Here is a 24,247-nt window from a genome sequence, read left to right on the forward strand (position 1 = left end):
AGAATGTTACGGCCTTTATTAACTTCTTAAGAAAACAGACCTGCTCACGATCGTTCCTCCTCTTGTCGTCCTCAGCACGTCGGCGTTCCTCCTCCTCTTTGCGCCTGCGATCCATCTCCTCAATGCGTCTCTTCTCCTCTTGCTCCCGCCGACGCTGATCACGCTCCTGTTGCCGTCTCATCTCGCGTTCCCGTCTCTGTTGCTGCAGTTTGGACACAAATATGTACTTATTGACACAATTTTTTTTTTTTATAACTGCATCTGAAACAAAGATTGAACCTCATCTTTCCAATGCAACTAAGGTCTAACCATTCAGAAGTGAACAAAAAGCATGAGAGGCGAAACGTGAGGGAGCTGAGATGCATTACGTCGGTGGAGCTACCAGCAGAAGAAGAGCGTGGCGTGTTGCCAAACGATCGATAGCAATTATCTACAGAGCGGTGCTGTGCACGAATGGGTGGTAATTTGTACTGTCATATGAGTGGATGTGGCAAATTAAAAAGTGAATCCTAATTTGTGGACTCGGATCAGATGTTCACATGGCAACTGTTTAGCACGAGTCGACTTTCTATGACAGTTACAGACATAAACCAGGTGAGAACGCCAGTTGATGCATCTTAAGAGAGGATGTGTATTGAGTTCATACACATGAAATCATACCTGGTGTTCTTTTGACAATGCTCTGAATCATTTCAATTATCTCCGGTGATAAAGCAAACAGAAAACGCGCGTGTTACTTCCGGGACTTTTTTTTGGGTTGTTTGTTCAAATGCCAACAGCGCATTAAGTTGCCACATTGTGAAAACATTTTAAAATGCTTCAGGGGCCGACGATCATTTAGAAAAAGGAAGCAAAAAGCGTACATTTAGGGCAGCCGGCAGTCGGAATAGATATCTATAGGGAGAGCCTTCACTCTAATCTGAGTGGTTGCTGTGTATTCAGGCATGAAAAAGGGGCAAGGGTGAAAAAGGTGAGAAGGACGAGGACCAAAATTTTGGCAGTTAATATCAAACCGGGGGGAGTAAGGGATGACGAGTTTTAATGTTCAAGATTCTATGGCGTCAAGAAAAACTGTGAACGTGTTTGCTACAATTATCGGACCGTGGAAGGATGTTGAAAAAAACAGCTTGTGCTGCATATAAATAGGGATGGGTTACCGTTCGCATTTGAAACGGTTTGGTTCCAATTGTTGGTGCTGGGGTATCGATACCGGTACTGAACAATACACATTTTCTATACTTCTGTTCTGTTGTTTGTGGTAACAAATGTTAATTTATTTAACAATAAAATTATAATAATAATAAAAACATTCACTTTAACAGTAATTTTCATTAAATAAAATCAAAGTCAGATTCATGAGGTTTTACTATGTCAGATTTTCTGACAACTAATAAAACACATGACCCAGAGGATGGAGTAAAAAAAATAATAAAAAATAAAGATATAACAATAAACCATAAATAATACCATAAATTAATATTACAAACAACAAAGTGGGAAGCAAAGTTCTTTGCAATGAACAACATAAAGAACAAAATTAAGCAGTACTACAAGAACAGACGATAAGTGTTATTAGGGTCCTTGTGCAGTTGTTTTTCAAGAATGTGCATGCGCAGATTGCGCACGTAGCGCAATGAATTTGATTCCATCTTGGAGTGAAATCTCGCAAAAAATGACAGCTGGAAGAGGACATGAATGACAATGAAGAGAATAATTGGGACTTGGGAGCAAACCCAATGTAGACTGTATCCAACGCGGTACGTAATGTTTGCTAGTGCTAAAGGTTGGCCACAAGATTTTGCAGTTTTATCGTTAACCATGAAATAAAAAATATGGTATAAGTTATATATTGTAACGATGGCAAAGCCTCACACCTTATAACATGATTCAAATCGATGGGTGAAGACTGACATCTGCAATGTGTGGTCCGCGCCGAGGAGAGGCAGGTGTCGCGGCGGTGCTACCTGCATATGGTAGCTGATGACGGGGACTTTTCAGCCGCCGCTCGGCCTCAGCACCAAGAAGTCCATGCAGGTGTGGGGCACCACCCTCAAGCAAAGCATGCTAGGGACCGCGAAGCTTCACTCTCATTTGGCTTCTAGCCAGTCAAATCTCGCTTGCTTGCTATCTCGAGTGGGTGACGTCGTACACTGGTTGTGCGTACACTGCTGCGTTCAAGTGCGCCATAGAAAATTACCAACACATCTACTCCCAGACAGTCACAACTTAAGATGTGCTTCTGAACATGGCTGTTTGATTTAACGTGAATCGTTGCCGTCTTCTGTACCGATCCCAATCAGTGATGCACTGACTCTCTGGTGATCCGCACCCCCCCCCCCCCCCTCCCTGAAATATTTTCTCATTGGATATGCACGATTCACATAGGTGACCTATTTTGGATTCAAAGCGGCAAATTTCGCAGAAAGGCTAGGGATTTTCATGCCTAGTATTGTGTCACTGTCTCAAGTAAATTAACTGGATGAACCCAAATTTCCTTCAGTTAAACCAAAACAAAGGTCATAGTTTTCGGCAATAAAGAAAAGAGGATTGTTGTTAGAAAACACATCGAGTCACTGCCTTTAGAAACCAAAGACCAATTTGGAATACTGATAAGACTCATACCTGACTTTCAGCATCCATCCAGCCCTGACTTCCCTCTCCCCAGTCACTTCTACCAGCTTCCCTGGCAGGAGCCCACGGTGTTCCCGCGCCAGCCGAGAGACATAGTCTCTCCAGCGCGTCCTGGGTCGTCCCCGGGGCCTCCCGCCGGTGGGACATGCACAGCTTGTGACCATAGGTGAGGGTAAGAACCTAGATCAACCAGTAAATCGAGAACTTCGCCTTTCGACTCCGCTCCTTCACCACAACGGACCAATACAGAGCCCGCATCACTGCAGACGCTGCACTGATCCGCCTGTCGATCTCCCGCTCCATCCTGCCATCACTCATGAACAAGACCCCAAAATACTTAAACTCCTCTACTTGGGACCGGAGAGGGCACGCCACCCTTTTCCGACTGAGGACCATGGTCTCAGATTTGGAGGTGCAGATCTTCATCCCAACCGCTTCACACTCGGCTGCAAACCGCTCCAGTGGGAGTTGGAGATCACGGCTTGATGAAGCAAACAGCACCACATCATGTGCAAAAAGCAGAAATGTAATGCTGCGGCTACCAAACCGGACCCCCTTAACGCCTCGGCTGCGCCTAGAAATTCTGTCCAAAAAAGTTATGAACAGAATCTGAGACAAAGGGCAGCCTTGGCGGAGTCCAACCCGCCAACGAATCCAACTTACTGCCGGCATTGCAGACCAAACTCTGACACCGGTCGTACAGGGACCGAACAGCCCGTAACAGGGGGCTCGATATTCCGTACTCCCGAAGTACCACCCACAGGACTCCCCGAACGATCCGGTCGGACGTCTTCTCCAAATACGCAAAACACATGTAAACTGGTTGGGCGAACGCCCACGCACCCTCGAGGACCCTGCTGAGGGTGTAGAGCTGGTCAACTGGTCTCCAGCCGGGACGAAAACCACACTGCTCCTCCTGAATCTGAGATTCGACTACCCGACGGACCCTCCTCTCCAGCACCCCTGAATAGACCTTACCAGGGAGGCTGAGGAGTGTGATCCCTTTATAGTTGGAACACACCCTCCGGCCCCCCTTCTTAAAAAGGGGGACCACCACCCCAGTATGCCAATCCAGAGGCAATGTCCCCGATGACCACGCAATGTTGAAGACCACAACATCCAGAGCCTTTAGGAACTCCGGGCGGATCTTATCCACCCCCGGGGCCCTGCCACCGAGGAGCGTTCCAACCACCTCGGTCACCTCAAACCTTGAGATAGGAGAGCCAACCTCAGAGTCCGCAGACTGCTTCGTCAAAGGAAGACGTGACTCTTTCAGCCTGATGGCAGCCCTTACCGCTGGTGTCCACCAGCAGGTTCGCGACCACCTTACGGCCACAGCTCAGATCAGCTGCCTCAACAATGGCGGCGTGGAACATGACCCACTCGGACTTAATGTCCCCTGACTCCCACGGAACAAGGGAGAAGTTCTGCTGGGATTCCACCAGAAGTTCCCAGCAAACCCTCACAATGAGTTTGGGTCTGCCAGGTATCTTCCCCCACCAACTGATCACCAGCGCTCCAAAACATGCGGCCGCAATTCCGATGACACGACTACAAAGTTGATCATCGAACGGCGGCCTAGGGTGTCCTGGTGCCAAGTGCACCATAAATAAATAAAATAAAATAACACCACTCAGGTTCTGATCGGGGGTGAGGGGCGTTCCTCCCAATCACGGCCCTCCAGGTCTCACTGTCATTGCCCACGTGAGCGCTGAAGTCCCCCAGCAGAACAAGAGAGTCCACAGGAAGAGCGCTGTCCAGCACACCCTCCAAGGACTCCAAAAAGGGTGGGTACTCTGAAATGCGGTTTGGTGCATAGGCACAAACAACAGTCAGGACCAGTCCCCCCCACCCAAAGATGGAGGGAAGCTACCTCTACCAATATCAATTAGTATGCTCATACCTGCTCTGCGCCTCTCACCGTTGGCAACTCCAGAGTGGAAGAGAGTCCAACCCCTCTCGAGAAGACTGGTACCAGAGCCCAAGCTGTGAGTGGAGTCCGACTATGACTAGTCGGGACTTCTCGGCCTCACACACCAGCTCAGGCTCCTTCCCCGCCAAAGAGGTGACATTCCATGTCCCAAGAGCCAGCTTCTGTAGCCGGGGATCGGTCCCCACCCTTGGCTGCTGCCCAGCTCTCTCTGCACCAAATCCCTTTGGCCCCTCCCACTGGTGGTGAGCCCATTGGAAGGGGGACCCACGTTGCCTCTTCAAGCTATGCCCAGCCGGGCCCTATGGATGCCAACGAGCCCCACCTCCAGGCCTGGCTCCATAGGGGGACCTGGTGACCCGCATCCGGGCAAGGGAAACGTTTTTCCAATAATTGCATGCATCATAAGGAGTCATGTGAGCCGTGCTTGGTCTGGTCCCTCACCTAGGACCTGTTTGCGATGGGTGACCCTGCCAGGGGCATAAAGACCCAGACAATATAGCTCCAAGGATCATTGAGACACACAAACCCCTCCACCATGGTAAAATGTCGGCTCACGGAGGACAAAGAGACTTTCAGCAATCATATCAAATTCATCACTAAAACAGCCTTTTACCAACTGAAAAACATATCCAGACTGAAGGACTGAATGCTCAAAGCAGACTAAGAGAAACATATCCATCTCTAGCATACTTGATTTTCGCAACAGTCTTCTGACAGGACTCTCTCAAAAGAGCATCAGACAGTTGCAGCTCAATCAGGACGCTGTAGCTCAGGTGCGGACCAAAACAAAGAGATCAGAACATATCACTCCAGTCCTAAAATATTTGAACTGGCTCCCAATAAGCTGAAGAATGGGTTTAAAAAGTATCCTACTACTATCCAACCGTTCGCCAACATCAGCACGATTACCAAATGTGTTGATATTAATCTAATAAGACTTTAATCTAATAAGACTAGCAGCAATCGTGTTTCCTCAAGTAGCTTTCAGGTAACGCCCAACTCCGCTAGCTTCCTACATCGCAGTGGAGTGGAGTGATGCATTACCTCCCCAGAGCCACCAACAGAAGAACGTCATGGTATGTTGGCAAACATGGTAAGATCGCGATTATCTAACATTTTTGCTTGTTTTAACATGTTTTAACAATGTGACCCATGAGGGCTGAGCGATGTATTCAATATAAGGTATCAATTTTGCCGAAGGTAGATATTTTGACTCTACCGTCTTAACGCGGTAGTGCATGTTGGTGACGTCGTCACATTAGGGCTGCCCCGACTAGCGTAAATACGGCGACGCGCACAACATACCGTTGACGGTGAGTGAGCCCCCCGGCACACGTTGACGTTAAGTGTCGACACGTGCATAATGTCAGTTGTAAACAAGTGTCAATAGCAGAAAAGAAAGGAGAAAAGCAGAAATTGGACGTGACATCTGTCTATTGAGGAAGTCGTAGTCAAGCGAACGGCAGTATGCATGACAGTACACGGCGCCAACGCGGTGAGAGAAAATTAATTTCTAGATAAACCTCACAATACCAAGTAGCATGAGATAAATGCACTGTATCGCTTTTATTTTGAAGTTGGTTCCGGAAGCGTGTCGTCGCAACGTAATGCAGCATAAGGGCTGACGTGACTCGTCTATTCAGTTTGTGACAGCACCAAACTTGCGACAGAAGGCAGTAACACAACTTCGTCCTAAAATCCCATTTAAGCTCCAGTTAAGAGCAGCAAGACATAAATATGCTGACATTACCAGCGTTTAACGGAGGCTGCCAGCGAGCAGCACTAAGCAGCAAGCTAGCCGCGCTAGCTAGCAGTGCTTAAGTTCCCCAAAATCGCTACTGTGATTCAGACGTCACTTATCGTCGTATAGGCCAAAATCTATGGGGAGAGATTCAGAGAGGAAAATAGTGTGCTACTAAAGCACAGTTTGAATTTAAAAAAAGAAAAAAAAGTTGATTATCTAAAAAATTAAAACTAGTTGGTTATTCATTATTGCGTGCAAATGTGTTTTTTGTCTTCTGTATTTATAATTGTTCTTTAACCAATCAAGAATATATATTTCTATCTAAATACCCGGTTATTTGGTAGAATTTTCAGTAGGATATCTGAATACCAAAATATTTGATAGCTGCAGCCCTAATATTAATTTTTAGTTAGCATGCACACGAGTTCCTTCACCACGCCCCCTATCAAATCTAGCTAGCCTGCACACCGCAAGCCATACTGCATATGCATAATTTTGATTTGAGATTTGCACAATAAATGTTATCCAAAATAAATGTATTCTTTCATTGTTTTTTCAAAATCCGTTTAGCTTCTATAAAGGACTACGTAAACCAGTAAGCAAATTATTTATTCAAAAAAATAAATTAAAAAACACTTAATTCTGTACCGTGATATACAGTTACTGTGAAGGGATGTAGTTTATACCGTGATATGAATTTTGGGCCATATTGCCCAGCCCTACCCATGATGTTTTGTTTTTTAAACAATAAACACCCGGAACGGTTGTAACAAGGTAGCGCTGAGTGATTTCCGTAACAAATAATGGACAATCGTAACAGTTGGCAGCTTTGGGTAACAAATGTGTTACAAATCTTAACAACTCAAGAGTTAGAATGGAGTTGTGGTCTATCTAACCTCCTCTAGACGCCGCCGCTGCTCCTTCTGCTGCTCAATACGCTTCTGCCTCTCGGCCAGTAGTTGTCGCTTGTATTCTTCCTGCTCACGAAGCTGCTGCTCCTGAAGCAGTTGCTGACGGCGTAATGCCTCCGACCTCTCCTTGTTCTCCTGCTGTAGGCGGATGAAGTCCCGGCGCAGCGTTGACTCACCCGGCACATTAACAATGGAGCTAGGCCATGAGAGCAATCAGACACATGTTAAACTGTTGTAGTACATGTAGTGAAGAGTAAGTTGTGACAGCACGTAGAAGAACTCTGATGCAACCAAACCTTGGTTCACCCTCCTGCTCTGCTGGATCCTCTTCCTCCTCCTCACTGCCACTGTACTCGTACTCTGTCTCATCTGTGCACAGGAGACATTCTAAGTGATGCTAACGTCACATAACAGTTCTTCAGAATTGGGGAGACAAATGCACCTTTCTCGCCCCTCTTCTTCTTAGTGCGATCAATGTGGTCTTTCAGCTGAATTCGGACCTGCCTCTCATTGGGTTGGTCACGAATGAAGGGATGTTTAAGCAACTGTTCGGTTGGCGGCCGCTGTGTGTAGTTCTTCACCAGGCAGCTTTCGATGAAACTGAAAAACTTTTTGGACCTGGACATGCAAAATTGGGATTCAATTCAGTTACAAATGGGTTTGACATTGGCCCTGCATACACAGCAGAAATTCATTCAAATTTAATTGTACTGTGTTTAACAGATATACAGTACGATTGTTTTGACAGTACTATTTTTAAAACTATTTATGTAATTATAAAACGTTTCAAGTGTTAAATGACTATGATTCAAGTGTAAGAGTGAGAAAATAGGTGAAACAGTACAATTAAAATTTTGTTTAAGTTTGATTGTTATAATAAGGAAAGCATTCAGATGGGATTTAAAAGTCACGATGCAAGATGCACTGAACGATGCCCGTGAACTAGACAGAACTGAACAACCATGAACAAATTGACCCTTGCAAACCTACCTCCTCGCCTGCCACAAAAAAGAGTGAGCCCTGACGTTGGGAAACAATATTTTGAAGCACGCCGTGGCTGATGCTTGATTCCATTTCTGACATAAGGAGAGTCATGTCTGGAGGATGTTTTTTTCAGGGTAAATTATTAGTAGTTGAGGAGGCCAAAAAACTGTATTTGAGCAGATATTCATTTTCAGTAAAAGCAGCCCAGCCCTTCTCAAATAGTGAGGCAGGCCCACCTCCAAGGAACACTTTTTTTTTATAGCCACACAACCACTACAGTAGGTGACAGTGGCACTTTCATTGGCCCACTGCAGAAAATTTAATTTCAAATCGCTATTGCCACATGTGGCTAAATAATTTAACTGCACACTCCCTTCTCACTTACACAATGCGCACATGACGTCACAGCCGCAGAGGGCGGGAAATTCTAACCTGACTCCAGTCTACAAACTATTGGCCAGAGGCTTGCAGGAGAACCCATTGTGAACAGCTGAGGTGTTCATCTGCTAAAGATTAGATGTTTTGAGTCATAAATGGCCAAATAAAAAGGCTATAGTAAAGATATTTTGGGGCAAATTGCTACATAGGGCCAATGGCTTTAATGCCAATAAGCAAACAATGTTATGCAGCTTTTACAGCTAAAAATGTTGAAGGCACATTATCACCCTCAATTGAAGTTACACCATAATTTATAAATATGTCCGTAATTCTGGTACAAGCAGCAAAGTTTAATAAATGTTGAATGTACTATCATAATTGTGTATTCATCCATCCATCTATTTTCTGAACTTCTTATCCTCACAAATGTTACGGGTGTGCTGAAGCACATACCCAGCTGTCTTTGGGGAGCAGCTAGGGTTAGGGTGGGCACTTTATATCGTCAGTTTCTTTCACGATGTTCAATTTTACATTATCGAGTATTAACACGGTCACTGTCATTAAAAATGAACAGGTCCATGGATTAGCTGCAAAGTAAGAAAAAAAATGATAAAATCCTCATTTGGCGAATCAGCGTGCAAAGATACTGTTCACTGTAAATCGTCATTCTGCAAATAATCGGGCAAGATTCAGTCACATGGCTTGTGATTTAGCAAGACCAAATTCCACCTCCTTAGCCTGGAAATGATTCGGGTGCTTGACAAGACTGACATCAGTCAAAAGAACATTGTAAGTAGTGTTGTTCCGTTACCGTTTTTTGGCACCCGATAGCGATTCCGTTACCCAGTTTTGCAGTATCGGCTGATAACAATACCGAACCGATACCTAGGTTTTGTCTCAATATGAAAAAGCTGCCCTGCCATTGGTTTAGAACATTCAAGGGCCAATAGGATACATTGGCTTAATATTTGGCTTGACACTTAATTGTTGAGAGGCGTTAAGCCTCATCGCTTGTTATGCGGCTGGCTTAAGGAAGAGAGTTGGGGCTCTGCAGATAAAGACAAAGATCAGTTTTTACTTAACGGTACAGACTTAACTCACCATTTTTTGGATTTGAGCCTTGGAGGTGGGTTCCTTGGAATCAGGAAGAGTGCTCGCATGGGGTGCATGTCACAAAGCGCTGCAAGTACACAGCACGCATCATACGTCAGAGACAACCCTAAAACTGTGTTTGCAAAGCAGGAAGCAGAAAGAAGCCCTTACGTGGCGCTCCTTCAGCCATCTCAATTGCTGTGATGCCGCAAGACCACAGATCACTCTGCAAGAAATTAACAGTGTCAGCCACGCACGCGCACAGAACACAAACAAAAGAGGGTCTTACTCTGTAGTCGTATGTTGCATCGGGGTTCTCGTCGCAGGCGATGACTTCAGGGGCCATCCAATAGGGAGTACCGATGAAGGTGTTTCTCCTGCCCACAGTTCGATCAAGCTGGGCACTTACACCAAAATCCACTGCGGGGGGATGGCAGGCACCATTGATCGTTGTCAGATAAGATCTGCACCAAATTCTTTTGACAAACAGCAGGGTTTTTCAGCTCACCTAATTTGACTTCAGCATTCTCCGTCAATAGGACATTCTGGCCCTTGATGTCACGGTGGATGACGTGGTGGGCATGTAGGTGGGCCAGACCCTACCAGAGACACAAACAGAGGACATAAGTGAGTCAGCTGAGATATTTGACAGCAGCCAAGCCCAAGGATCCGCACAAACAAACAGAGCACCGATCGAGCAAAGCCGGTGTCTGGATAGGGGCCAATGATGGAGGTGGACGTGGGCCACAAAAGATGAATAGGAGAAAGTAGAGCAGGATCAACCACCACATGGTAAATAAAAAGAAGTCAAAGGTGGAGCAAGATAACCAAAGCATGGCAGTGCCACCTAAGCCATCACAATGGAAGCTGAAATGGGCCAGCCAGCTACCCAAGCGAGCTTGCTAGCTGGCATGAAAAGAGGGTAGTGGACACAGCCAGCGAGATCTTACTGCACCAAAGCCTATGCCAACAAGTATCAAATGTACTTGTGTATTGAAACTAAGGCTGCAACTAACAATTATATTAGTAACCGACGAATCTGGTCATTATTTTTTGATTAACTGATGAATCAGATTTTGAAAAAGGTTTTAAATTCCATCCATTCATTGAAAACCAGGACATTATTTCAAATTGGCAGTGTAGACAATTGACAAAGAAATTTAGGATTCAGTAAATTGTTTTGGTTTGGAACGGGTCTGAAAATATTTTGATCATTGTTTTCCAGAGTAAAAGCAAATGTTTGAATTTGATTCAACACAAAGATGATCCGTCTTGCTTTCATGGAGGACTACAGAAATCGGAGAACATATGCTGTTGATGAGCCGAAATGGATTGTGGACAATTTTAAATTGAAAAAGCTATCTAAACGATTAATTTATCTAAAATGATGATCAATTAATTTGATAATCAATTAGTTGTCGATTAATCATTGAACCTCTATCTACTAGAAACCAATCTAAGATGTCACTTTACAGGGACCGTAACAAGCCGTGGTACACTTTCAGAAAGTAATAAATTCTTTGAAATTAATCAATTATTTAAAAAAAAAAAGAGATGAGAAGCGAAAGGAAAAAGCGCACTTACTCTGAGGATTTCTCTGGAGATGTAGGCAATCCAGTCTTCCTTCAGCTGGTTCCCCTTGGTGTTTTTCACTAGGTCTGTGATGGAACCAGCCCCACAGAACTCCATCACTAACTAAAGCCCCAAAAATATGTTGAAAAAATAAGCATAAGCGGACAAACATTATCTGACAAACACAAAAAGCGAAAAAATATATGGTGGTTACATGATTGTCAACCTTTTCCCAAACGTTAGCATTCTTGTATCGGTTTATGTGTGTAGATATGTACAGAATGATTTACCCAAAGCTGGTCATCATGTCCAGGTGGACTCTTTTTAATAAATGCGCCATAGTAGGTGGCAATGTTTCTGTGGTGGGAGTACTTCTTCAGCATATTAATCTCCAGTTTAATTTCCTCCTCTTCATCCTGCACACAAACAAATGTTATCTGAGTGAGTGAGAGAGTGAGTGAGACACAACACATTAAGCATTTCTGATGAAAAGGTTATAAGAGGTACAAGTTCCCAATGTCCAGTGTTTGTTTCAAGCTACTGGGATGCCATGTGGCAGAAAAATAACCTCATTCGTGAAAGGAATCCTGGCCAAATTAAAATGTATGGCTTGACTGGTAGTAATTATAGTGGTGTGACAATGCTCGCACCCTTCCTGATTTCCTTTTTTGCATGTTTAAATGTTTCCCATCAACAATTAAAATATTAGTCAAAGACAAAACAAGTAAGCACAAAGTTTTTAAACAAAGGTTTTAATTAGGGCTGGGTATCGATTGTAATTTCCTCAATCGATTTAATTTCGATTCACAAGAGTTCAGTTTGATTCAATTTGGATTTTTTTCCCCCCCATTCGATTAACTTAAATACAATATATCGATTAATTATGAAACATCAATTGTCCCTAAATATCAAGGTCATGATAAAAACTCCACAAATATTAAATTCTAAATGAAATTTTGCAGCGGCAGTAACTGGTCAAATGATTTAATTTATTGATGAAAGTAACGTGTTATAATCACTTAAATGTTAAAGGAACATTGACATTAGCAAGGATGAAATGAAAATATTTTCATAATTCTGATTCAATAATTGTAAATATAAATTGGAATATTCTCAATTGTCTTAAAGTGCAATAAGTCAGGTCTTTTATAAAGAAAATACAGTATATTTCATGAAAACAGTAAGATATTTTAAAAAATTGGCCTTTAAAATTCCAGGACCTGCTACGAGGCCCACGTTACCCTCTCGTACATATTCTGATGCATTTAATCGGCTAAGAGACCAAGAATTGGTCAAAACAAAACAAAATGACGAATCGGCTCTCCCGGCTTTAGGAGAAGAGCGCTGGAGCGACCCCGGCTTAAACGGTAGAAGCGCAGTCACGCGTTCCCGGCCTTAATGGGTTAACTGAAGCAAGAGAGGCCCAGTTTGAAACCCAGATTGGTTGTTTTGCTGCACTTTCACATTGCAGGAGACCAGGGAGAATCATGAGGCTAGAGAGCCAAACCTATCAAACTAATTTGTCTACAGATAGAACCTGCTGAAGCCAGCTTGCTGACTGCCTTTTGATGCACATTACCCAAAAGACATTTACGGTATGTAGCTCTGTATATACGTGCGGTCACATGTGTCCATAGCCGCATTTCCACCGAAGGAACTTCGGGGTAAATTTACGGGTCCAGCCCCGTATGTGCGCGTCTCCACTGCAGGAGCCTTCCCAACCGAGCCACATTTACAGGATTTTACGGGGACGAGCAGAGGTCTTACTCAAGGGTAGGTACGCCGCCGGCCCGATAAACTCCTGATCGGGCTAAAAATTATTTTGTATAAAAAAAATTATCTTACCTTCATGCGCGACGAAGATGCATTCTCGGCTTAAGTCTCTTCCACCCAAACAATTCTCTTGCTAATCCTTTGCCTGTTTTTGTTCCACTCTACTGTTAGCCTTTTCAAATTCTTCATCTATACACCGTCTCCTGTCACTCAAACCATCCATCCATGCCAAGTACATTTATATAATAAAAAAATAAAAATAAAAAACAGCAGCCGCCATAAGTTTTTCTCTTTCCTCGTTCTGATTTTTGCGGCGCCGTGCTTGGGTGACATCACAGAAACCGTCGCAAGGCGATAACATGTCGATCAAAACTCGTGACTTGCGAGTCAGCCTCTTCAAATTCTTCATCTAAACGCAGTCTCCTCTCACTCAAACCATCCATCCATGCCAAGTACATAAAATAAAAAGCAGAGAAAAACAGAATAGAAACAACCTAAAGTTTTTCTCTTTCCTTGTTGTGATTTTTGTCACGCGGTGCTTGGGTGACGTCACGGGAGAAAGCGTCGCACAGCGTTTACGTGTCGATCGAAACTCGTGATGTCGCGAAATGGGCCGTACTACGCAGTGGAGACACAGCCACAAGCGGGCCGGCTGAGAGGATGGTTCCTGTGAAAGTCCCTACGCCCCTCCCCATACCCGAACGTCCTGTGGTGGAAACGCGGCTCATGTGCATGTTTTATGCTCTGGACGTCCCCCTGAATCAATGTAAAAAGAACTGTTAGGCTTTACCTCTGTGACGTCCATGACCTTAATGGCAGCCAGCTGTCCAGTCTTGACATGTCGTCCCTGTTAGAAGAAATGGCAGAAGTGGTTTCAAAATCTCACCAAACTCCACAAACACTGGTTACATTAAATCTCAATCAATTCTACACACTTTCAACTACACAAATCACATTCACACACGACGCACACAACACAGTCATCACTTTTGCAAGAACACCAACCATAGTCTAGAACTGATTTTCATAATAAAAGCCACTTCAATCTTTAATGTACTCCACTTTGATCCCAGAAGGCTACTGTGTGCTGCAAAAACAAAGAGGTAGCCATCTTGGCTTGCGAACCCAGCACAAGCTGCTGGTACTGGTGCACTTTAATTTCAAACAGCCATCAGAATTTGTGCCTTTTTTCACCTTGAGCCTCAGGGACAACTGTCCAAAAGTGGCTTGATTCCACAACAGTGTAAGCTTAAAGGTGACACTTTGCTGCATAACTGACGGCATCGCTTAACTGGCCTTTTAACTTGCCACATGGGTGCAAGGCGACCTTAAGGTCCATATTGGTTCACGCAGGTAGGGAGGGACGGAATGCAAGCATCATGGGTTTCTTTTCTTTTTTTTTAATAAAAGGTCAGCAATGTGCATGTGACCTTCCTTGTGACAGGAGCAGCGCGAGAACACCATCTCCACCTTCAGCCAAAATCTTAGGGAGAAAACAATGCAACCGAACACATTCTTGCCGTTGTCTAAAGAAAGGATCTAGTAGCAGCACAAGACATCCAGAGTTGTGCATTACTCATTCCCCTACCAGCATTATCTAGGATTTACCATTCAATCCCAAGTCAAGTGAGGATGCAAGCAGGGAAGGGAGGTGGAGACAAGGCAAAATCAAGATATTACATAACACTTAAAAAATTACATACTGTGTAGATGTGGTGTTTCTTTCCACTCATGAGTGATTGCAAGAAAAAGTATGTAAATTCTGCAAAAATTGGTCAGTCATAACGTCATTATTTTTAATGTACAATTAACACCTTTAAAAAGGCATTTTGCCATTTAGTGTCGACTGAAAATGACATCCCATATCAGGTAACAACCAATCAGGGCTTACCTAATGTTTACAAGTTGAGATGTGATTGGTTGTTACGTGAGCACTCAACACATGATGTCATTTTTAGTTGACAGCAAGTGGCAAAATGCTTTTTTAAAGCCGTTAATTGGACATGAAAAATTATGTCATGGTATCAAATTTATGTTCCACAAACTATTAACGTTTTACTGCGGAAAATTGCAAAATTAGTATCCCTTTAAATTAACCTTGCAAGTCGGTTGCGCAATGTGCATGCATGAGTACATCCTGTCTGCCATTGGCTTCCTTTGTGTCTCAACTCCAACACATTGTGATAATGAATTGAAAGGTGAAATGCACACAAGAACACCGAAAGTTTTGTTCCAAAGGATCAGCCACTCAGAGAACACAGTGGGTCTTTTGACTTGTGATTAGGCTGAGGGTCGTTATGAGGGAAGATGGCCCAAAAAGAAATGTGTCAGCTTGAGAGTCTGAAGAAACACTGCATGTTATGTTGCATTTAATATTTTTCCATTCGGATGAATGTAATGAGGGAATACAAAACCAAATGCCGTCCTTATGCTGCGGTCAGACTGAACACAAATGGAACTATTCTTATGACGCAATTACATATAACACCAATGCGGTTTGCATATGTGACGCATTTGAGACGTTGCGAGTGGGGGCGAGCACATTTACTCAAGTTTGTAAATTTAAACTGGAAAACACACATCGCGTCATGACAGCTAGTTAAGCACTGAGAACGTACTTACTATGTCACACACATGGCTTCCTGTGCAGGTAGAGTGGAGACACAATGGATGAGTAAAATAATCATTGCGGTCTGTGAGCTGTCCAACAGAGCCAGCTTTCAATATCAAGTCTGAGCCAAAAAGGTGCAGGCTTGGAGAATGGTGAGCAAGGAAGTTAGCGTATCTGGTAAGTGTGTGTGTGTGTGTGTGTGTGTGTGTGTGTGTGTGTGTATGTATATATATATATATATATATATATATATATATATATATATATATATATATACACACACACACTTGTTTACACCTGTTGAACTGTGAACCAAGATAGCATTTAGCATTAGCCAAAGATTTTGCACAACCACTGACCACCTGATTGACTAGTGATGTTGATATTTTTGTCTTTTTCTTTTGGCATGGCACGAATAAAGCAGCTATGTTCGTAGTATCCCACTATCAAACTCACCTGAGAAACACAAGACACATTTTACTGTGATCATTACTGTGTATCATTAAGTTTTCCAAAAATGGACATTAGAGGTTGAGATTGGAGTGGATTTTCACTCTCGTCTCATCCCACTCCCACAGAAAGAAAAAGACTCTTCCCGTCCCAGTCCACAGTAAATAAATAAATCATGCCCCGTCCTGCTCCTATTCAGAATGACTCCCACTCCTGTACCACTCTCCTTTTGGAGATAGCTACATTAAAAAAAAATATATATATATATATATATATATATATATATGGGGTGGTAGAAAAAAATCGTTTCGGCAATATATCGCGATATTACAGCGCTCAATTCTCGAATCGATTCAATATGCGGCCGAATCGATTTTTAAACATCTATTTTTTATGGGAATATTCCACAAAACGTCTTACTTAGTGTTAGGATTTACACATTAAGCATAGAACAATGTTATATTAATGGAACATTAAGCCTTAATATTTTATTTCAGTGCTGTTCAAACATGAAAGACTGCAACCTGACTTTTCAGATAAATACATTTTCATACAAATCTTACAGTGTACATGTACAAGTTTACTGATTAGTATTTTCTAAATTTGAGTTTAAAAACAAAACAAACAAAAAAATCGCAATAATCAATTTATAGATTTCTATCGGGATTAATCAGTATCGAATCGAATCGTGACCTATGAATCGTGATACGAATCGAATCGTCAGGTACTAGGCAATTCACACCCCTAATTATATATATATATATATATATATATATATCGCATCTGTCAGAGTTTTTTTTCGTCTGCTCTGAACTTTTATCCTGTCTGGTGCCAATCTTGTGATTAATGGTCAAGTTGACTCCCATTCCCGGGACCCGCCGGATTACCAAAAAAATGTCAGCCTTTAACTCTTTGACTGCCAGACGTTTTCAGAAAAGGGATGCTGTAGGTGCCAGCCGATTTAAGCATTTTGACTGATCTTTTAAGGTCCACAAAAAATTTTGTGTTTGGACTATGGAAACACACATACTACCAAATCAAAGATTGAACTCTCATCTTTCATCAGAAAAAAAAGTTTGTTTCTACCTTATTCCGTTCTTCAGTAATCAACAATAGAAAATGGTTAGTTTCACTCAAATGCTCTTGTTTTGGACCAAAATACGGAGAAATCAAGCTTTTAGTGAAGCAATATTATTTCATGCACTCTAGTGAATTTGACACCTTTTTTTTCCATGAATGACGCCACAAACATCTTAACAGTGCTTTACTTATGTAAAAGACTACTACCACCAACAATGAAAAAGTTTTTTTTGATAGCAAAATAAGTTTATTTACATTAAACAGTGTAACAATTTGACACAACAATTTGGCAAACTATTTACAAATGTGTGCAACTGTGGTACTATTTACAATTATGTGGATGTTTCAACTAGTTTTTCTTTTTGTGTAACACTCCCTTGCGTGCAAGGAGACGCAACAGGATTTGCACAACAGATTAGTTTCACTGCGATTGCCCCTTCGCGTGCAGACGCTACACTTTCTTGCCGGCCGTTTTTTCCGGGGAATAGCAAGTATATACTGCAGTGTGTGTTTGACCATGTTGCCATCAAGTCTACTATCAGGATCATGATACGGTTACATTACGGTGGTGTTACGTCTGGCTTCCTCATGTCCTTCAGTTCCTATACCGGGTGGTAGATGTTCTGATCCATCTTATCCACTCCATTCATGGTGGCATCGTAGTCCAGAACCAGTCTTCTCCGTGATCAGACTGCACCCGCTCCACCGATGAATATGCATTGGACTCGGGGTACTCTTCATCGTCCGATTGAACGTCCGCCTGTGCTCGGTTGTGCTCCACGTTTTCCGGCGTTAGCATCGCTAGCCGGTGAGGCTTTATGACGTGATCATAGCCGCCGCGTCAACGCTTCCAACTTCGGCGTCAACCTCGGGAGTCACCATCATCATCATCGTCGACATCTATGTGCTCTTTAGTATTAGTCGATGCTTTTCGACTACTCTTCATCGTCCGATTGAACGTCCGCTTGTGCAGAAGTGCTCGTTTTCCGCCGTTAGCATCGCTAGCCGGTGAGGCTTTATGACGTGATCATAGCCGCCGCGTCAACGCTTCCAACTTCGGTGTCAAGCTCGGAGTCACCATCATCATCATCATCGTCGTCATCAATGCGCTGTTTAGCATTAGTCGATGCTTTTCGTCTTTGAAAAAAATGCTCAAGCGTGAGCTGCTTGCAACCGGTCGCCATTGTTGCTTCATCAGCCATTGTCCCCTCAACACTCTAGCTCCGCCTCACGTCTTCTACTGACGCCCACCCAATCTTGTCCAAAGAGAGTCATCGCTCCCATCTAGGGGCCAAAACTAGTCATTATACTAACTATATCTGCTTGATACTTTCAGCACAGCTGGCCAAGGCTTTCCTCCACCCTTTTCCAAAAAAAAAACAAAAAAAAAAAACATAGTGAATGTCTTTTAACGTCTTTGGCGCCCCTCCGTAGAATTTTACTAAACGTTATTTAACGTTTTTGGCAGTAAAAGAGTTAATGGTCATACAGTGAATCTGGATGGTATTCAAAGCGTTGTGGAGATGTGGTAAAGGAAGGCTATATGGTTAAAATTATATTTGTTATATTACATTTAAAATATAATGACCTTTATTATTGCCACATTGGAGAAATTTGCATTGTTTCGGCAGCAATAGTGAATACAGGAAAGGGAAATACACAAGTACATTGCACAAGGGTACTCGGGTTTGAAAAACATGCATGGTAGGTTAAGTGAACACTCTGTGATTGTGAGTGTGAATGGTTGTTATTCTGTGTGTGCCCTGCGAGTGGCTGGCAACCAGTTCAGGGCGTACCCCGTCTACTGCCCGAAGACAGCTGAGATAGGCACAAGCTCGCCCGCGACCCCCGTGAAAATACGTTGATAATAGACAGATATCTCCCAGCCTTAAACTGTAACATAACACAGAAGGTGGAAAATGAAGCGCTGCGAATACTTTCTGGATGTACTGTAATATAGGAGTAGATCCCTGCGGGGTGGGTGACATTTAAACACCTCCACACTCTGACCTCAGATCTTCACAGTCGATCAGCACTAGGGATGGGACAATACGGGTAACTCACGATTCAATACTGTGACGATATGTGGCACACGATAACGATAATATCACGATACACAATATAGTGTCAGAAATTTCCTCACCAATATATCACGATATACAGTATGTGAATGACAGTGGAAACTTGCCGACTGTTCTTCTTCGCCAATAGTGTCCAGACAAGATCTTCGCTACTGCTTCTGCCTACAAAAGTACTGAAAATTGGTACAGTTGAGTATCGTAACGATTCCCAGGTACCGAGAATTAGAACAGTACTAGTTCAAATGTGTAAGGTACCCATCCCTACAGATGGTGGACCAGAATTTCCTCGAAACTGTCCGGAAGTCATTTTCCATGGCCTCGCCGAACTCCTCCCGTGCCCGAGTTTTTGCCTCAGCAACCGCCAAAGCCGTATTTCACTTGGCTAGCTGGTACACCTGTCAGCAGCCTCTGGAGTCCCACAGGCCAAAAAGGCCCGATAGGACTCCTCCTTCAGCTTGATGGCATCCCTTACCGCTGTTGTCCACCAGCGGGTTCGAGGATTGCCACCATGACAGGCACCAACCACCTTACTGCCAGAGCTCCAATCGACCGCCTTAACAATGGAGGCGCAGAACATGGTCCACTCGGACTCAATGTCCCCCACCTCTCCTGAGACAAGGGCAAAGCTCTGATGGAGGTGAGTGTTGAAACTTTTTCTGACAGGGGTTTCTGCCAGTCATCTCCAGCAAACTCTCACCCTCGGACCAGCATCTTCTTCCACCATCGGAGCAAACACACCACCAGGTGGTGATCAATTGACAGCTCAGCCCCTTTCTTCATCCGAATGTCCAAAACTCGCGGCTGCAATTCCGATGATACAACCACAAAGTCAATCATCAAACTGCAGCCCAGGGTGTCCTGGCGTGCACATATGGACACCCTTATGCGTAAACATTTGTTCGTTATGGACAATCCATGACTAGCACAGAATTCCAATAACAGAACACCACTCGGGTTCCTTCTGATGGAAGGGGTCGTTCTTCCCAATCATGGCCATCCAGGTCTCACTGTCATTGCCCACGTGAGCGTTTAAGTCACCCAGCAAAACGATGGAGTCCCCAGGGGGAGTGCTCTCCAGCATACCCCTCAAGGACTCCAAAAATGGTGGGTACCCTGAAATGCTGTTTGGTGTATAGGCACAAACAACAGTCAGGACTCGTCCCGCTCCACCCGAAAGCGGAGGGAGGCTACCCTCTCGACTACCGGGGTGAACCCTAACATGCAGGCGCCTAGCCGGGGGGCAATAAGTATGCCCGCACCTGCTCTGCGCCTCTCACAGTGTGCAACTCCAGAGTGGAAGGGAGTCCAACCCCTTTCGAAAGGATTGGTACCAGAGCCCAAGCCGTGTGTGGAGGAGACTTCAACTATATCTAGTCGGAATTTCTCTACCTCACACACCGGCTCGGGCTCCTTCCCCGCCAGAGAGGTGACATACCATGTCCCAAGAGCTAGCTTCTGTAGCCAGAGATCAGACCACCAAGGTCCCCGCCCTTGACTGCCACCCAGCTCACTATGCACCTGATCCCCTTTGACCCCTCCCACCAGTGGTGAGCCCATGGGAACGGGGACCCACGTTGGGCAAGGAAATCAACCGTCCATTTATTGTACGTGTCATAAGGGATCTGTGAGCTGTTTTGTGTGGCCCTCAGCTCGGACCTGTTTGCCATGAGTGACCCTACCAGACTCTCCTAGATAATATAGCTTGGGAAGTCTGACTTTTCCGACCTCAAACCAGGAAGTGTGTACGGGAATGCCCCCTTGAACTCGGAAATCACTTGCGAAGTTGGGGGAAAAAAAGTATCACCGTCCAACTTCGATGTGACGTCACTCTACAATGGCGACCACTATGGAAACGCATCGTTAATGGTAAAACACAATTTACGTGAGTATAAAACTAGATAACTTTCTTCATTCATAAATATTCGGCCTAACTTCACGTAACACAACGTACGTGACAGTATGCCGCTATCTCTTAGGGATGTAACAATATTATATGAGCTTTTTTTAACAAGCTCAGGAGATCTTATTGAGTATTGTTAGCATGTTTTTAGATCGCCAACCGCCCCACAATATCGCGATAATTATCGTATCGTGACGTTCATAATGTGATATTTATCGTATCGTGATGTTTGGATATCATTACATCCCTACTATCTCTATGCATGAAATTATACGGTGAACTACTGAACTGTATGGAATGCTTATGAAATAAGATAAATACATGAATGAAGGAAAATTCAGAGAAGGCATGTTTACTGGAGGCCAAAATGTGTTTTGAGGACCAAAATAATAAAACAATTTTACTTTTTTATTTATTTAATTTACTTCCACCTTCAACGCTTCGAGGTCGGAACTGGGAAAAGCCAACTGGGATAATTCTAACTTCCAACCTTCCTCGAATGCAGGATAAGCATGATTACAAACCTTATCAACATACCGGTACTTACAGACATTGTGCAACATTCACTAACATGCGTAGGAATGTTCGTACTCTGTGCACATGAAGGGCATATAAACGCAAAATCCCTGTTGGATTTACAACAGTTCGCATGACTTTGCGTATGTTGATGAATCAAAATTAATTCTAAATAGGAGCCCACGGCAGCCTAATTTGCATAACCCGTGCCAATTTGACAGATCTCAGCCAATACGCAGAGATTAAAAAAAAAAAAATCTTCTAGACACGTTCTTTCTTCAGCCTACTTCCTATTTTCAAAAGGTTTGTGTCAAAAGGTTCGTATCATCGGAAAGCTTGCGGAAACACCTGACACACGCTTTCCCCCAGTGTTTTATTAGTCCGGCAGCCCACCAGGCTTTTCTTGTGAATGGAGTATGATTCACAACAGTTTGCATTCATGCCTCCCACTTTTTAACATTCTTCAATCATCCCCTGGAGCAACCAGAATTCAAATCCAAAACTAACCACAGCTGTTTTCGGTGGTCTTTTGGTGTTGCTGAGCTCATCTGTGCGTTCTTTCCTTTTACGAATGTTCCAAGCAGTTGATTTAGACAATACACCTAGTATTTTGGATGTCATGACATATTGAGATTCGACAGCAATAGATTCCAAATGCAAATAGCACACTTGAAATGCACTTTAGACCTTTAAATCTGCAACTTGTAATTGGTATAATGGGGATAATTACACTCACCATGGAACAGCTAAACAGTCACTTGTACTTTACTTTTGGTTCTTAAACAGAAGCCACATAATATACAAACTGTTGTAACTCCCACACCGTTCACCTGATTTTGGATGTAAATACAGTACCCCAAATTAAAGCTGAAAGTCTTCTTGTGTTATTTAACGGCAAATCTATCCAATAACTAGCCAAAAACATGACATTTGTGTTGATGGTTAAATATTTATGAATCTGACAGTAAATCGACAGTCAAAAACTGAGTTAATTTTGAATTAGGCACTTGGACATGCAGTAATAACGTTAGCGAATTTGTGCATGTCAATGTGGATGCTCTCCCTTCTAATAGCCAGCAAAGTTAATTTCTAAAAGAGAAACATGACACCAAAAGCTTCTAGTAAGGAGGATTCCCATTCACTAAACTAGACTTTGTTCTGATGCGAGCAGAAAATGACAATTGGTTCTGACTTCGAAGGACCGCATGCAATAAGATTAGTTGTTTCCCCATCTGTGCCTTCTCTTCTACTTTTTAATAAGGTGAGTTTTGTAAGACAGTTGAAGAATCAAACTACCTGATGCACTTGTTTTACTTAAAGCTCACATTTGGTTTCATTAACAATTAACACCTCCAAATCAGGGTCAGACAACTGAGCCTAGACAAAAGTGATGTCATGTTTCTGCAGCACACATCAGCAACGTAGTCTGACAGCAACATCTGCAAGATTTCCATTTGAAAACGGGAGTTGTTTTGTTCTCACGGAGGAGCTCAGTGGGGGAGAAAACGGGAAAAAAACAAGCGTGTGGTGATCATCTGTCTCCTGCAGGACAGAGCACGCACTGCGCCTCCAACCAACCTTGTATACTTGTCCGTAGGTGCCATTTCCAACCACCTCCACCAATTCAAATATCCCGGCTGGGTCCTAGAAGAGAAAAGAAAAGACAGAATAGATAGAAAAGTATATATTCAGTGTTGTGAGGAGCATTGTGCGCGGTGAGCCAGCTGTTGCGCCCTGGTTAAGCCTCATGTGCCAAATACATGAGGAACAAAGGAAAAGCAGACAGCGGCAACACCTCGCCGCGGCTCAGGGCTCGTTTTCACCGCTTTGCCTGAGACAAGAGAGGCATCTGTGCCTCGACTGAAGGCCACTCACGTTAGCCAAACACTACGGCGTGTGGCTTGTCGAATAGCGTTAAATACACGCAAAGAAAACATTTAAAAAACACACAGTCTCGGGTCGGAAGCACTCACCCGCAGCGAAGCCAAGTCGATGTCTACTAGACTTTTAGCTGGGGAGTCGTTCGCCATCTTTCATACAAAAGCCGTGTTTCCCTTTACAGCTAATAACGTGTCCACGAATGTCTCATTTGCCAGGAGCTCAGCGGATATATTGAATTAATGGCTGTCGCCTATTCCTCTGCGCGGAGTCCGCTTTTCGGCAGTGAACTCTAGACTCTTCCTACTCCATGTTGAGGTGGCAGCAGCGGACTCCCTGTTAGCTTCCTCGCCGCCTAGCCTGTGTCCTGAATCAGGGTTAGTGACTTCCGCCAACAATATTTCAACGTAAAAGTTCTCCTTCTGGAGATTGCGTTTTGTATTTTATTGCAATCGACATATTTCCTTGTGACTCAACGTGAACACAAATAACCAATCTTAAATATTTTATCAGAGAGTGATGTTTCTTGTTTTTATGAGCCTCAATGTTGACCCTTTCTTTAAATATTCTACACTGAACGAATTAGTGCCCAACTTCCGTTTTTTTGTTGTTTGTTCGTGCCCGCTTCTCAATAGCTTGACGCAATTTTAATAGAGCCGAACCAGCGGCGGTTCTGAACCGCTCCGAAGACTTAGTTGACAACTGGGCCTCCA

The 24,247-nt window shown here is 43.6% G+C and overlaps 1 protein-coding gene across 12 annotated transcripts in view; it reads right to left on the reverse strand.

Moving 5' to 3' along the window:
* The window catches only part of LOC147178252 (mitogen-activated protein kinase kinase kinase kinase 4-like), a 43,992-nt gene extending 20,083 nt beyond the window's left edge, over positions 1 to 23,909 (reverse strand). For 9 of the 12 annotated variants that reach the window (XM_086067567.1, XM_086067560.1, XM_086067559.1 and 6 more), the window contains exons 1-13: positions 23,630 to 23,909; positions 23,235 to 23,300; positions 13,809 to 13,865; positions 11,536 to 11,661; positions 11,258 to 11,368; positions 10,182 to 10,272; positions 9,963 to 10,093; positions 9,845 to 9,899; positions 9,683 to 9,761; positions 7,662 to 7,837; positions 7,516 to 7,588; positions 7,205 to 7,415; positions 41 to 202 (exon numbers count right to left, since the gene is read on the reverse strand). In XM_086067567.1, coding sequence (XP_085923693.1) covers positions 41 to 202; positions 7,205 to 7,415; positions 7,516 to 7,588; positions 7,662 to 7,837; positions 9,683 to 9,761; positions 9,845 to 9,899; positions 9,963 to 10,093; positions 10,182 to 10,272; positions 11,258 to 11,368; positions 11,536 to 11,661; positions 13,809 to 13,865; positions 23,235 to 23,300; positions 23,630 to 23,686 — 1,395 coding nt within the window. In that variant the 5' untranslated portion in view covers positions 23,687 to 23,909. The remainder of the gene's footprint in view (positions 1 to 40; positions 203 to 7,204; positions 7,416 to 7,515; positions 7,589 to 7,661; positions 7,838 to 9,682; positions 9,762 to 9,844; positions 9,900 to 9,962; positions 10,094 to 10,181; positions 10,273 to 11,257; positions 11,369 to 11,535; positions 11,662 to 13,808; positions 13,866 to 23,234; positions 23,301 to 23,629) is intronic. The other 3 variants (XM_086067566.1, XM_086067565.1, XM_086067564.1) reach the window with 1 other exon arrangement.
* Between the last annotated feature and the right edge of the window lie 338 nt (positions 23,910 to 24,247).

Source organism: Leptonotus elevatus, chromosome 2 (genome assembly GCF_054856555.1).
Source record: "Leptonotus elevatus isolate MCC_2025b chromosome 2, RoL_Lele_1.0, whole genome shotgun sequence".
Lineage (NCBI taxonomy): Eukaryota > Metazoa > Chordata > Actinopteri > Syngnathiformes > Syngnathidae > Leptonotus > Leptonotus elevatus.